The sequence below is a fragment of the Rhinolophus hipposideros genome (genome assembly GCF_964194185.1).
Source record: "Rhinolophus hipposideros genome assembly, chromosome: 1".
Taxonomy (NCBI): Eukaryota; Metazoa; Chordata; class Mammalia; order Chiroptera; family Rhinolophidae; genus Rhinolophus; species Rhinolophus hipposideros.
In genome coordinates, this window is record NC_138047.1 from 26200906 (window position 1) to 26217373 (window position 16468).

At 33.8% G+C, this 16468-nt stretch overlaps 1 protein-coding gene across 5 annotated transcripts in view; it reads right to left on the minus strand.

Moving 5' to 3' along the window:
- Positions 1–16468, minus strand: part of EPC1 (enhancer of polycomb homolog 1) — an 88151-nt gene that overhangs the window by 21382 nt on the left and 50301 nt on the right. For all 5 annotated transcript variants that reach the window (XM_081049931.1, XM_081049929.1, XM_081049930.1 and 2 more), the window contains exon 2: positions 5007–5166. In XM_081049931.1, coding sequence (XP_080906057.1) covers positions 5007–5166 — 160 coding nt within the window. The remainder of the gene's footprint in view (positions 1–5006; positions 5167–16468) is intronic.

The following is a 16468-nucleotide window of genomic DNA, read 5'->3' on the forward strand; positions in this document are numbered from 1 at the left end:
ATCCTTTTAACTAATAACGCATTTTGTGAGGAGAGCTTAAGACCATGCAAATATCATGCGCCTCATCAAAATTTCCTCTTATATTGAGCATACATTGATGATTCTAGTGTGATTCAATCTTGATCATGGTAATTGCAAAAATGATTTCCCAGCTCCCAGATTCTCTCTCACATTGTGCCATCCAGCTCTTGAAATTCTACTCTTTTCCACCATTTATCTATTTATTATCAGTATTGACTCATGAATTCCTACTTTTTCAATGGTTTACAATTCATTATTGAACTTAATTATTCCATTGTTTCAATTGTCCCAGAATTAGCCAACTGAAACTCCTGTGTCCTTGTGATATGTCTATTTTTTTTTAAATTTATTGGGGTGACAATTGTTAGTAAAATTACATAGATTTCAGGTGTACAATTCTGTATTACATCATCTATAAATCCCATTGTGTGTTCACCACCCAGAGTCAGTTCTCCTTCCATCACCATATATTTGATCCCCCTTACCCTCATCTCCCACCCCCCACCCGCCCTTACCCTCTGGTAACCACTAAACTACTGTCTGTGTCTATGAGTTTTTGTTTCTCATTTGTCTTGTTCTTTTGTTGTTTTTGGTTTATATACCACATATCAGTGAAATCATATGGTTCTCTGCTTTTTCTGTCTGACTTATTTCACTTAGCATTATACTCTCAAGATCCATCCATATTGTCACAAATGTTCCTATATCATTTTTTCTTACTACCGATTAGTATTCTATTGTGTATATATACCACAACTTCTTTATCCATTCATCTATCGAAGGACATTTTGGTTGTTTCCATGTCTTGGCCACTGTAAACAAAGCTGCAGTGAACATTGGAGCACACTTGTCTTTATGGATATTTTCAGATTTTTTGGGTAGATACCCAGGAGAGGGATTGCTGGGTCATATGGTAATTCTATTCATAATTTTTTGAGGAACCTCCATATTGCCTTCCATAACGGCTTCTGTTATTTTTTTTTAGAGTGCTTAATGCCTGGCATTCAAACTGTTCCAGGTTTATCCTGTTATCTACCCGGCCCCAGCCCTGGAACCAGCCATTTTTCTCACCAATTCTTGGTCCTATTTAGTGGAGAATGGATTAGAGAACAGTGCCAGGTGTGCTCATTGCTACTGAATATATTTGCTTCTTGGCCCTTCCAGTGTACAGAACTATAAATGCATATATCTATTAGGTTGATACAAAAGTAACTGCAGTTTAAAAGGTTAAAAACAATTGCAAAATCGCAATTACCTTTGCACCAACTTAATATATCTATGCATACACATATATACATATATAAATACACATCAAGACTGCTCTTTTTAAAAAAGATTTTTATTAAAAATATAGCTAACATACAATATTATATTAGTTTCAGGGGTACACCATAGTTATTCAGCATTCACATATCTAAAGAAGTGATCACCATGATAAGTCCAGCAACCATCTGACATCGTATTGTGCTATCACAATATACCCACCTGGCACTATACATAGTTATCACCATATTATTGACCATATTCCCCAGGCTTTACTTTACATCCCATGACTATTTTATAACTACCGATTTGTACTTCTTAATCTCTTCACCTTTTTCACCCTGCCCCCAACCACCTCTCAAGACTGCTCTTTTAAAAAAGATTTCTTCTGAGGATTAACAGTAGAGCTTTGAAGCCCAAGTGCAAGGGGAAGAAGGAGACAGAACTAACTGTTCCTGTCTACTACAGTCAGAGCTGTTCTGTCCTTTCTTCCAGTATAAATAGGAAAGGAGAATTCCTAGCTGTATAATCTAGAAGCTTTACAGATGACCAATCAAAAGAGAAATACCGTCAAGACCCTTTGGATCAGGAAATGTGAGTAGCACGCAGTGAAATAGCTTAGGAGATAACTACAGTGTGGAACTAATGAAGGGGATAATGGTTTTAATATGGGTTTCTTCCTTCAGAGCTCTGACTAGGATAAAAAGGAGTAAATTGTGATCTCTTTCCTAAGCCTGTTGAAGACAAGAATAGAGATTTTTCAAACCAACGTTCAATGAAATGTTAACAGATAACAGGTAATAAATATGTTTGGAAAATGCTGGGTTAAAATAAACATAAACTTTTATTTATTTATTTTTAACTGTAAGACTCTAAGAAATCTATAAACACAGTAATATGCTGTATGATTCTGGGGGTGGAGAGGAGAATATAACATGCAATAATTCTAACATGCTTGGTCATTGTTTTTCAAAGGCATACTAATTAATATCTCAAAAACACTAAAGAACAGTTTGTGTAACTTTCATTTAAGAGCTTTACACAACAGAAATTAAGAGAACTGAAGTGAACCGGTCCATATATATAATTGGTGATGTACCCTTCATAGGCAATTCACTAGACCACCTAGCAGTCAAGATTCAATGTTAACTCTGCCGAAATTTATACTATAATTAACTTTTTATTTATTCTAGTACATTAAAAGCCAATACCAATTTTTAAAGGATTAACATCAATTTTACACAATCTCTTCCAGAAAACAGAATAAGAGGGAGCACTTCCCAACCTGTTTTATGAGGTCAATATTACTCTGATACCAAAACCAAACAAGACAGTATAAAAAAAGACTACTACTAACCAATATCTTTCATTAACTTAAGATGCAAAACTCCCCAATAAATTTTAGCAAATTTCACCCAACAACATATGAAAAAACCAATACACCACAGCCAAGTGGGATTTATTCCAGGTATGCAAGGCTGGTTCAATATTTGAAAATCAAGCAGTGTAACGTATCACATCAACAAGCTAAAAAGAAGAAAAATCACATTATGCTATTAATTGATGAAGAAAAAACATTTGACAAAACTCTTTCATGATAACAACTCAGTACACTAGGGACAGAGGGGAACTTCCTAAATCTCATAAATAGCTACTACAAATAATCCTACAGGTAACATAATACTTAATAGTGAAAAACTGAATTCTTCCCTGTAAAATCAGGAACAAGGCAAGGATATCTGCTCTCACTACCCTTCTTTTAATATAATACTGAAGTTCTAGCCACTATAATACGGAAAGAAAGAGAAATTATAGACATACAGATTGGAAAAAAAACCAACAAACTGTTTCTATTTGCAGCCTACAACATGATTTTCCACACAGAAATTCCAAAGAATCTGCAAACATCTCCTAGAACTAGTGAGTAATTTTAGTTAAGATCACAGGACATAAGATCAAGAAACAATTCAATTGTATTTCTTCTTCTTTTTTTTTATATTTGCAATTATTCTGTAATTCTTTTTTTTAAATTTATTGGGATGACAATTATTAGTAAAATTACATAATTTCAGGTGTACAATTCTGTATTACATCATCTATAAATCCCATTGTATGTTCACCACCCAGAGTCAGTTCTCCTTCCATCACCATATATTTCAATTGCATTTCTATATACTGAAATGAACAAGTGAAAAACAAAATTTAAAATGCAATATCAGTTTAAATTGCTCCAAAGAAAATAAAATACTCAGGCATAAAAGAAATAACCCCCCTCCCTAAAACCCTCCACAAAACAAAAAAACCCACACCATGTACAGAATTTGTATTGTAAAACTTATAAAATGTCAACAAAAGAAATCAAAGAAGATCTAAATAGTTGGAGAGTCATACCATGGTCATGGACTGGAAGACTCAACACTGTAAAGGTATCAATTCTTCCTAAAATGATCTATAGGTATAATATAATTCTTATCAACATCTCAGTAAGTTTCTTTGTAGATAAAAGTTTTTTTGTATTATTTATATGGAAAGGTCCCAGAATGCCCAAAACAATTTAGACAAACAATGAGGAATCACTCCCTGATATTAAGCAAAATTATCATATAGCTGTAGTAATCAAGACAAAAACACCACCTTGAGATAAACACAGAGATCAATGGAACAGAGCACAGAACCCAGAAACAGACCCACATCAATATGCCTAAACTGATTTTTGAACAAGAAGGAAAAGCAACTCAATGGAGGAGGGATAGTTTTTTCAATAAATGGTACTGGAATAACTGGACATCCATAGGCAAAATCCCCTCAAAAAACAAAACTCCTTGATGTAAACCTCACATTCAGAATTGATCATACACTTAAATGTAAAATGTTAAAACTTCTAGAACGAAACATAGGAGAAAATCTTTGAGACCCAGGACAAGGCAAAAAGGAGTTCATACCAAAATCACAATCCCTTAGAGGTTGGTTCAATATTTGAAAATCAAGCAATGTAACCTATCACATCAACAGAGTAAAGAAGAAAAATTACATTATGCTATTAATTGATGAAGAAAAAACATTTGACAAAACTCTTTCATGATAACAACTCAGTACACTAGGGACAGAGGGGAACTTCCTCAATCTCATAAATAGCTACTACAAATAATCCTACAGGTAACATAATACTTAATGGCCAATACTGGGTTGCCATCTGTTTCTGTCCAAGTTCTACTGGAACACAGCCATGTCCAATCGTTTATGTATTGTCTATTGCTGATTTTGCCTTACAAGAGCAGAGTCGAACAGTTGTGATAAATGACAAAATGACCAACAAAGTCTAAAATATTTACTTATCTGACTCTTTACAGAGAGTTTGCCGACTTCTGACTAACACTAAGAAGTTCTTTAAGGCTACTACTATTACTGTTTCTGAACAGTAAGAAAACCATTATATCTTAGGCACTGTCGTTATCCTATCTGTCTAAAGTAATATTAGATCCCATGCAGAGATGAAACTGAAAATCTAGGATGAAAATGCTATCTCTTTTTGTCAGGCAGAAATCTCAAGCCCAATTTTAAAAGTTGAAAATGGGCTCTAGTACTCTCAATTCATTGATGTTGGTCACTGAAATGGGTACTGAAAATGGCCCTGAATAGATAAAAAAAAAAGTGTCAAAAGTTACTTACATAAGAAGGTAATAAACAGACAAAATATAATTATTAAAAGAGTAGTTACTTACGCTGTATGTGAATTAGCTGCTTTGGCATCTTAAATTCCCCGGGATATATAGACTCATAGTAAGCAATATTACTTTCTGCCTCTGGGACTGGAATAACCATATTATCCCTCTTCTCGCCATACACCTGCTGTGCTGAAATAGCCCGCTGAAGATGGTGTTCCTGAAAAGAAGGAAAAATAGGTAAGTTTATGTCTTAAAAGAAGAGCCAACAGAATGTATAGCCTTGTGAAGAGGTTTTTGTTCATCGTTTTAATAGTCTTGAAAGAATGCTGCCAACCATACAGTTAGTGGTGGAAACATTTTAAGTAGAAATGAGATTTTGTTACATTGTATATTTCCTCAGTTTATGAAAAGGTACTACACTGAAATTAAGAGGTAAATTATAAAAAAGATTTCAAAAAGTTGACTGAAACTGTCACTTAAAATTGTACTTTACAGATGAGATTAAAAGGGTTTAAACATCTGAACTTATTGTATGAGGAAAGCAGGCTATGGATAAAAAATATTTATTGACTCTAGTCTCCTATTCAGTACATTCACGCAAATATCTTTTCAAAGAAGGGTAGGGATTATTATCCCTATTTTCAGTTGATGAAATGGACACAGATTCAAACACTGTCTTATTTCTTGAGTAAAAATTTTTTTTAATGACTTTTCAGACCCTTTTTGAAGAGTAATAGAGAAAGTATCAGGGGTTGAAAGCAAAGGCTCTGGAGTTTGTGGCTCTTGGGCAAGACTTCTAAATCTTCTACAGTCTTCTAAATCTGTTTCCTCCAGCAAGAAAAAAACTAGCATTTACTTTATAGGGTTGGTTGGAGATTTAAGTAGAATATAGGTGCACAAAACGTTTAGTACCGTGTTTCCCCGAAAATAAGACCTAGCCAGACAATCAGCTCTAATCCATCTTTTAAAGCAAAAATTAATATAAGACCCAGTATTATATTATATTGCATTTATATTATATTATATATTACATTATATTATATTATAATGACTGGGTCTTATATTATAGTAAAATAAGACCGGGTGTTATATTAACTTTTGCTCCAAAAGACGAATTAGAACTGATGGTCTGACGAGGTCTTATTTTCGGGGAAACACAGTATAATGCCTGACATATAACAGGTGCTCAAAATAAGATTTGGTTTAATCACCAAACAGGATTATTTTGCCAGTTTGTGAAACTACCAGCTGCCATAAAAATATCAGTTCTCACCCAGCCCCATGATCACTGAATTTTGGTAAACATTTATTAAATGTAAACTAGTTTTTTAAAATTATATAAAGTTCAAGGAAGAAAAATATTCCAATAGTATAAAAACAAGAAATTCCAATCTTCAGCAAGTAGCCTCTATTAAATACCTACACATGTTTATTTATATTTAAATTTACAGTTAGGATTTTACTACATAACATATAGAGTTTTATCCTTAGAGCTTTGGTTCCCTTGATATATTCTGGAGATGGTTCCATGCTGATACTTCTACAATTTTCTGCAACAGCTGCACTGTATTCCACTATATATAAATGAAGTATAATTTATTTAACCAGACACTGATAGGAAAAAAAAACCCTTGGAAACAACCTAAATGCCTATCCTTCTCCCCGAATACTGGAAAAACCACTCCTGTACAATTATATATACAAGACATTTTTGAGGACTTGTGAAAACATCTATAGGGCAACTACAAATGGAAGTGCTGAAGGGGTATATGAGATTACAACATTTTATATATATATATATATATATATATATGTGTGTGTGTGTGTGTGTGTGTGTATATAAATATATATAAAATCTTATGTATGTAGTAACTTAACATCCCTTTTGAATCTTAAATTCACCCATCTATCTTGTTATTTTAGGTTAATTTCTTTACAATGATGTTTAAGTTTTTCTGACCTTAAATGTTGCTGCATTTTGCTCATCGCCAACAGTGCAGCTTTTCTTTTCTCACTGATGCTTAAATACTCTGGATTTGAATGTTGGCTCCACAGTTTACTAGCTCGATGACTTTGGGATTTGTAACAAGAATTTTATCCCGGCAAGTTTTATCATCTGCAAATGGACATTTGTGTACCTACCACAAGTGACTGTGGTTAAGATAAAATGCCTGAGACATACTAAGTACCCAAAACGTGGCAGCAAATGTATACCTTTCAATATTAAAGAAGCTGAAGAGTTTTCCATATACTGAGTTACCATTTTTATAGTTTTTCTAGTATGAACAGTATTCTGTAGAAAGATTTTTCTTTATGTTTATATCCATTTTCCAAAACCGAAGTCAAATTTGTGTTTATCAATATTATAGTGAATACTTACTGCTTAAAAAAAAATCGTATTTGTGGTTTTTTGTTTTATAAAATATTTCACACAATTTCCTCAAATCTTTAACAGTTAAGAAAATGATTTCCCTTTAATATATGGCCGTTAAAGGTGAAGTGTCAAGATATGTCCAACACACTTTTAAATGGTTCAATCAAAAACACTTTCTTATTATAGAATTTAAAACACTGCAAAACATTAATTAAACATTAATTTAGGTTGAGAGTAATATAGTTGTTCACTGTATTATTCTTTCAGCTTTTCTGTAAGTTTGAAATTTTTTTATGATAAAAAGTTAAATAAAGGATAGGGTACTAAGGACCCAAGACGTATATAATATACAACAAATACGGTTAAGTTCTTCTCTAAATCTTAAAAATCATTCCTCAAAACTGGGACATAACTGTAACCTTACATATCCCTATTTACTCTCTCCCCATGCATGTAACGAGGACACCAGGACAGGAAGGAGACCAGAGAAGGCCTCTGTGGCTGGGTGGGGCACAGGAAGTGCAGGGGGAGAATGACAGATGCACGTGCACAGGAGGTCAGCAGCAAATCATGCGGGGTCAGGGGTCATGTTAGGGGTTTGTCCTTTTGCTGGGAGAATAGGGCCTGTAGGGTTTTAAAAGATCACCCTGGTTGCTGCAAAGGAAATGGACCACAGTCCATAAAATGGAATATGTCTAGTCTTTTAATGGTTCAGGATAGTATTTAATGATATGAAAAACCCCATCACTTTATTAAACAGATCTAAAAATTTTATGTTCAGGATATCTGTGTTTAACCTTTTCTAAAAGAAAAAGACACAACTGAATATATATATATATATATATATATATATATTTCTAAAAGTAGATGTGCCTATGCCAAAATAGTGTATACACGTGACCTGTATTCATCTTATGTTATCGGTATACATTGAGTATTACAATTTTAATACAGTTTTTTCCTTTCTTAAAATGTGTATACATTTTTTTGGCACCCTCTATATATAACAATCCTCTTTATACTCCATATTCCTTTCCCTGCTTTATTTTTTATAGCACTTACCATCCTCTGACACGTCATATACTTGCTTTATTTACTGTTGTCATCCTTACCTCTCCACCCCAATTTAGGCATCATAAGAGATTTTTGTTGTTTTGTTTACTGCTACATAGCCACCCTAAAACTGTGCTAGGCACAAAACATTGTCTTTAAATATCTGTTGAAGAAATATGTATGTATGTATCTGTGTATGTACACACACACACACACACACACACACACACACACACACACAGTTTCAAAGTATATACACCAAAAACGCTAACAGATTATCTCCAGGTGGTACAACTTTTAAATGCTCTTCTGTAATTTTATTTCCCTTATTTTCTAAAATGTATTTGTAATGCTTTTTGACAAAAAATTTGAATACATTTCACTAAATAATTTTCTAAGATACAACAATAATTTCTAAAAGACATATATTATGTAAAACCTTAATGTAAAACCAGTAAAACCAGTAAAACCTTTCCCATTTAAGTCAGTTTAGTTTAAGAGTAAAACATTAAAAAAGAATGAAATCTTGCCATTTGCAACAACATGGATGGACCTAGAGGGCATTATGCAAAGTGAAAAATATCAGAGAAACACAAATAACCTTACGATTTCACTTATATATCTGGAATCTAAAAAAACAACACAAACGAACAAACAAAACAGAAACAGACTCATATACAGAGAATAAACTGATAGCTGCCAAAGGGGAAGGGGGTGGGGGATGGGTGAGAAAGGTGATGGGGAATAAGAGATACAAACTTTCACCTATACAGGGAAAATAAGTCACGGGGATATAATGTACAGCACGGAAAATACAGTCAACATCTTTGTATGGTGAGAGATCATTACCTGATGTATTGTGGTGACCACATTGTAAGGTGTATAAATGTAGAATCACTATGCTGTACTCCTGAAATTAATATTATATACCATCTATACAGTAATAAAATAATATAAAAAGTAACTATTAAACAAATGAGTAAGACATTATACTCGTAGCTTTCCAGGTAATGAAAGTATTTTTAAAACCTCAAACTATATACATCTATTTCTAAGAAACAGAACATTAAATTATATAATAGCAACATTAAATTTTAAGTGAAAATGAGATTTTTGCTTCCAGTAGGATAATAAAGAATGGTGAAGCCAACTAACAAATGAAATAAATCAGAATAAGTTCTGAATTCAGTTCAATTATTTATGGAATGTCTTGACTAAATACCTAAGATGATCCAACTGTAAATTACAGCTATGTAAAAGGTTAGATGTTCCCTGAAGATAATACCTGTCGATAAAATTTCAGAAAAAACGTCAACTTGCAGCATTGAGTATACCAGCATTCCCAAACTGTGTTCACTAGAATACTTAATTTCGAATTATCAACATAGTCCAATAAAGAGTTTGACAGAAAAAGGCAGAGAAAGCTGATTCTAAATTTAGATTTTTTTTTTTTTAACTTTAGGACTTCTGAGAGATTTTAACATGCTAATGTAAACTGTGGTTGATCATGAGGGTGGATACAATCATTCCCACATAATCATTTTTTCAGAAAATATCTATAAATAGTTCACGGAGAACTTTTGTAATAACTTGGGAAATGCTGGCATAGAACAAAAACTAGAGATATGGAGCAGAACATCTAGGCTTAAGTTTGTTCATTAATTAACTTAGTTTATATTTACTGAGCACCAACTATGTACCTGGCATTGGGAACAGCAATGGTAAATAAAACAGACACAGTTCCTGACACTGCAGAGCTTACACTTTAGTAGGGTGGAGAGATACAAATAAAATAGTCCTGAAAATAACTTGTAAAGTGTGATAAGTGCTATGAAGGAACAGTACAATGTGTTAAGGGAAATATAAATAGGAGAGGGATTTCAAGGACAGTATCACTTTCACTAGTACAAAGTGACATTTGTACTAAGATGTTCAGGAATGAGAGCTATTAATAGTTAAAAGATTGTTTTAAGAAAAGGGAATAAGCTATGTTTGAAGAGCTTACTAGTTTGACACCTTAGCTGGGTACAATTTCTTTACATCAAAGAATATTTATAAATAATTAGACTCAGTTGCCAATTTAAGAGTTAGGTCACCAAAACACCAAGAATAATTCAAATTTTTCATAAAATAACAGAGGCATAAACTCAACAAGTCTCATCTCACAGGAAACAAAGCAAATAAAATGAAATAATCTAAAGAATTCTTTAATATTTAATATTATATAAAATAGAATCAGATAAACCATAATTTATGATTAAGCAAATAACTTAAAAAGCCTCTTGTACTGCAAGTAATTACAGATGTTTTCTATAGATGCAATATGAACAATAAAAAAGAGGATCTCAAACAGACTGAACAACGATCTTTAGAAAGTGCAGAGGCACACTTTCGGGTCTCCATGGACCTTGCGATTGTGCTGTGATCCAAAATTACTCACTGGTGTGACTTCAGCCAGCCCAGTGCATTGTGAGAGCGTGGGTTTTGACACAAAGACCCAAGTTAGCTTCCCCATCACACCCCAAGTCCAGCAAGTCACCTTGCCATCTACCCATCATTACTGATTGTGTTATAGAGAGAAATATTTTTTTCTTACCTATCTTTCCCTTTCTACTTTCCAGCAGTTCATGTTTGTTTTACTCTCCTCTTTGTTATTTTTGCACACCCTAGAAAAATTATGCTTTTTCAGGTGGCTTTTTATGGTCTCTTTGTTAAACGCATTGGTAGTTAGTTACAAAAGAATTAACTGGCTCAAGAATCAACAGGGCATACCACTTATATTTGAGAAATCAGATAATATCATTTTTATTGATTAAATAAGAGTGGCATTAGCTATCCGTTGATAAAAAGCTATCTGAAGGGACAGCATTGCAAATGTGTCTTCAACATCGGCTCTGTGCCTTTGCTCACGTGGATAGGTAGGTACCTCTGCTGACGTTACCATTCACCATGCCCCACCTCACAATGGAAAATTCCCAATTGTTCTTCAAAGTCTGATTTAAAATGACTACTTGTGTCGCCTACTTTGTGCTCCTATAGTATACATTCTCTACTTAGAAATTGTGCTGTAATTATTTATTTGTGTAGGTACTGATCTCCAAAATGTGAGCTCTGTAAGATTAGACAGAAATTAAACTTTGAATCTTTTCCTTTAAAATATATATTCTCTGGTAGGATTTGGGAATTCCAAATTCTCTTAAGGATAAGGACGAAATAAGATTATTCTTGTGCTCTACTCAGCATCGAATACTGTATTCTCCTTTATTGCAGATTCTCAATATTTTATAAAACATCATTACAGAAAAATGAGAAGGATCAGTCTAAATACAATACGTGAAAAAAATACAAGATACTTCTACTTGCTCTGTAGTTAAGTTCTAATAAATATCACCAAACCACGAAAGGGCTATTCAAGGTTGTATTGTGAGAATTCATAAATATTAAATTTATATTCATTACATTTTTATTTAAGCAAATAATGACCTTAACACTTAGCCATAAAACAATTAAGATCACATTTAGACCTTTTGGGTTACTGAATTAAAAACAGCTTATTAAAGCAATAATAATGTATAAAATTCCTTATGGGGAAATAAGTGACGACTACTAGTAAAAAGGCACTTAAGAAGTTTAAATTCCTGATTATTTATGCATGTAGAGCTAGACTCTGCTGCTACTTGAATGAAAGAACTGAGCTGAATTACTTTCTAATGACATTCCTAAGAACCAAAACATAAATACCTTTTTAGGAACATCGTTCTAGCAACTACTCCCTAGTTTTTTTTTTTACATCCAAACACCCAATTCTTGCCTGGCTCATTGTAATAGCATCATAACTGGTTTCCCTGCTTCTTCTTCATAGAATAATCAGAGTAATTAGTTAATATACAACTCAGATTACACCATTCTTCCATTCAAAATATTCCAGTTATTTCCCACCTCACTCAGAATAAAAGTCAAAGTTCTTAAAATTGCTTTCAAGGTCCACCATGAATTGCATTCTTCTTTCCTTGTTACCCCTCTGACATCATTTACTATTCTACTCTGCACTCACTGTGCTTGTCACACAAGATTCTACGCTCTTTGTCAAACTTAAAAGAAATAACTTCCAAAGAAAGGAAGGGAGAGAGTGAGGGAGGAAAAGCGAGCTCTTCCCTCACCTTCAAGTCTTTGTTTCAAAGTTAGCTTTGCAGACAGATCATTCTTTACCAGCTCTCCCACTATATAGGCACTACAATGACTAAAATTGAAAGGCTGATATCATCAAACGATACTGAAGAAACCAAATAACTAGAAATCTCATACATTAGTGGAAAACAGGTGTGGCAGACGTTATAAAACCAAACATACATCCCACATGGCCCAGCACACCTATTCCTAGGTATTTACCTGAAATAAATGAAAACACAGCCCACAAAAAGGTCTAAATAAGAAAGTTCATACAGCTTAATTCATAATAGCTTCAAAGTAGGAAAAAAAACCCAAATGGCCATCAATAAGACAGATGAACAAACTGCGGTATAGTAACAGAATGGAACACTGCTCAGCAACAATAGGAACAAACTAGTTACACATGTAACAACACAAGTAAATCCCCAAAACATTGGGGTGAGTAAAAATAGCTTTACACAAGAGAGTCCATACTTTTTAGTCTATTTACATAAAGTTTTAAAACAGGCACAATAAATCTATGGTGAAAAGAAATCTGAACAGTAGGTGCTTCTGGGGCGTGAAGCAAGGACTGACTGGGAGGGGAATGAAGGAATTTTCTGGGATGATAGTAATGTTTGCTCTTGATGGGGGCTGGTTTATACAAGTATATAATTTTGTCAAAATTCAGCTAACACATTTGTGAATTTCTTTGAAAAAAACTCAATCTCAAAAGAAAAAAGTAAACAAATACTGAAGTCTTTAATTATATATATGTAATAGGTATATATATATATACCCCGAAGTATTTAGGGAAACATGCTCTGATATCTGCAATTTATTTTGAAATGCATCAAAAAAATAAGTGGATTGATGGCTGGAGAGATGGATAGATGCACGATAAAGCAACTAGAGTAAAATGTTAATGGCAGAATCTAACTTGTGGGTATATGGGTGATTATGGTAAAATTCTTGAAACGTTACTGTATGTTTGAATTTTCATAAAATGTTGCAAAATAATATGGAATCTCTCCTCTCTCAACCCCAGAACACTCACTCTACGCCCTATCCTACTTTATTCTCCACTGTAGCATTTACTGCTTTATATACTGAATTATGGTTTTATTTATTGTCTGTCTTCGTTCCCCACAATATAAGACCCATGCAGGTAGGATGTAGCACTGTGCACAACACATCCAAGTACCCCCAAAATGTGCTGAACAAATGCGCCAGTGAATTGTATTGGTTATTTAAGGTCCACAAACTGTCATGGTTTGGAATAGACTTCATAAAAAACTAAGATTAAATTTCACAAAAGCAAAGAAAAATTAAGATGAACACATTTTGCTTTTGCATTTAAAATACTCAAGGGTAAATAATTAAAATAGTTGAAGGACAGGATGTTTGGCAAGAAAAAGAACAATTCAATACTTATTTTCCACAAGAAATGAATGGTAAAAGATCCTAAGGCTATTACCCTCTACCCCTCCTCCCACTGAAACTCAGTACTTAGAAATTACTTTTATTTGTAGGGTAAAAAACAGTAACGGAAGACTATTGCTAAGGTATAGGTGAAATAGTCCAGTCTTGAATTTCTCTTCAGTGTGAAATATGTCAATTTAATACTTTCCTTACAAAATATTCAGGATTTAAAAGTTACTAAGTAGTATGGTCAAAGACAGTGCTAGGAAACATCAAGTTTCATTTGACCCTTGACTTCTCATGTTCCTTATTTGTGCTCTACAACCCTTTACACATGACTTGTTTGTGCTGTACTTATTAAGCGTCTGCATGCCCAACCTGATGTTTGGCAACGTGGAGGAGAAAGAACTAAAATTAGTTTCTTTCTACTCCCATAAAAGTCAGTCTTATTGGAATGTTTCCCTAAAAATTAAATTTAAAAAAGCTCAAAAACCTCTTGGTTATAATTTTTATTTCATTTTAAAGATTTTTATTAAAATACAGCTAACATACAACATTCTACTAGTTTCAGGGGTACATCATAGTTATTCAACAGTTGGTTATAATCATCAGGCTGATGATTTCTGCACCTCCAAAGTCCTCCTGAGAGCTAGTCATTTGCCACTATTTAATACATTTTAACTCAGGCAGTCAAATAAAATTCACATGTTGTTTCTCATGTTTTTTTGGTTAACACCCTAAAGCAACAGCTTTGAATAAACTGAACATCTCATTTAAACGTATCTAAAACTAAACATGTTTAGATAATCTAATACAAATAAAAGCTGTACCAAGACAGTCCTTAGCCCTTATACAAACTCAATTCTTGCGATTCCATCCACTGTCATGGCTTTCATTACCATTTGTACGTTGACGACATGATTCAAAATCTTAATTTCTAGCCCAAATTTCTGCTAAATTCTAGACACATGTATGAAGACCTCTTACGAGTACATGCTCCACAGACATACTTCACATAACACAACATCCCCCATCCGCTAAATCGCCAAATCTGTTCCTCCTCCTATTTGACCTATTTCAGTAAATCGAACCATCATACAGCCAGTTACCTAAGCCAGAAGCCTTGTCTTTTTCCAACGCCCTCTTGCTTCCTACTTCCCCATTTCCAAGTCAGGCACCAGATCTTACAGATCTCATTCATTTTATATCTAGAAATTATTCAGTAACTTTTTTTTTACTAGCCTTTTTACATCTAGTGTTACACTATTCTCCAACTCCCTTCTGCAGCTACTGCCACCAGTCTTTCTAAGAGTGTGATCACACCACTCTCACACTTAATCCTTTGGCTCTCTATTGCCTTTGTGATGAAATTCAAACTTCTTGACACGGCCAAGAGGGTCCTTCATGATCTAGCTCTAGCTAATTCTTCCAGTTCAGCACCTTACCACTTTCTACCCTGAATTCTACACTCTGGCCATAGGGAGCACTGAACAGAACTTTCTAGTAAAACTTATAGGTGATGTCTTTAAGTCCATCCAAACCTCTGTGTTCTTTATAATTCTACAAAGATGTCTACCCCTCTTTCTAGAAAGTCTTTAACAACTATTTCATAACACTGTCACAATGGTAACCACAGAAAACAGGTAGGGGTGATTTTTTAAATGTCTATTTCATTGATATTCAATTAAAATCCTTACGAAATTGAAGACTAAGCAAATGAGAATCCAGGGGAAAAAATGTCCCGATAGGGTTTTAATCCCTAAGTACTCGCCTCACACACACCAGAAGGGGCGGGGAGGGAAAAACACCAAGAATTTAAGAACAAGCTCAATAATTAGGTATTTTCAAAAAGAATTCATCTTGGATAAAATAATCTACTTGGAAAAAAATGACTTTGTGAAGTCCTTTTTGGGTTATAAAGCCTTAGGCTTTATTACTATGCCTATTAATTCATCTTTCCAGAATTAAAATAATAGCTAATGTGTAACCGAGCATTTATCACATGCCAGGCCTGAGCTTCACAAATCTTATTTCGTTTAAAGCTCACAAAATATAATATCTACCTACCTACCTACCTATATAGAAAAAGAGGTGGCAACTATCATCCCTATCTCACAGATCAGTAACCTTCCCTAGGTTCATCCAGTTAGCTGGATTCAAACCCAGTTGTGACTCGAATATGAGCTCTTAACAATTTCCCTATATTGACTCTCAAAAAGTTGTAGGTTCCCCCATAGATTGCTTATTAGTTACAAGGGAAAACTATTAACTATACAGGGGATAAACTGGACCACACCTTAACTGGGTGATCAAAATTAACATTACTAATGAGGGACAGATAGATGTATGTGCCTCCAGATGTGATGCCATGAGAACATAACATCCCTTATGTAATAGTCTAGCTGGCCATGCAAAACCTGAATCTGAGAAAACATCAGAAAACCCCAAATGTATCCCTCTATTTAAAAAAAAATAAAATCAAAGGGACTATAATGTTAAGAAATATCTACATCATAAAAGA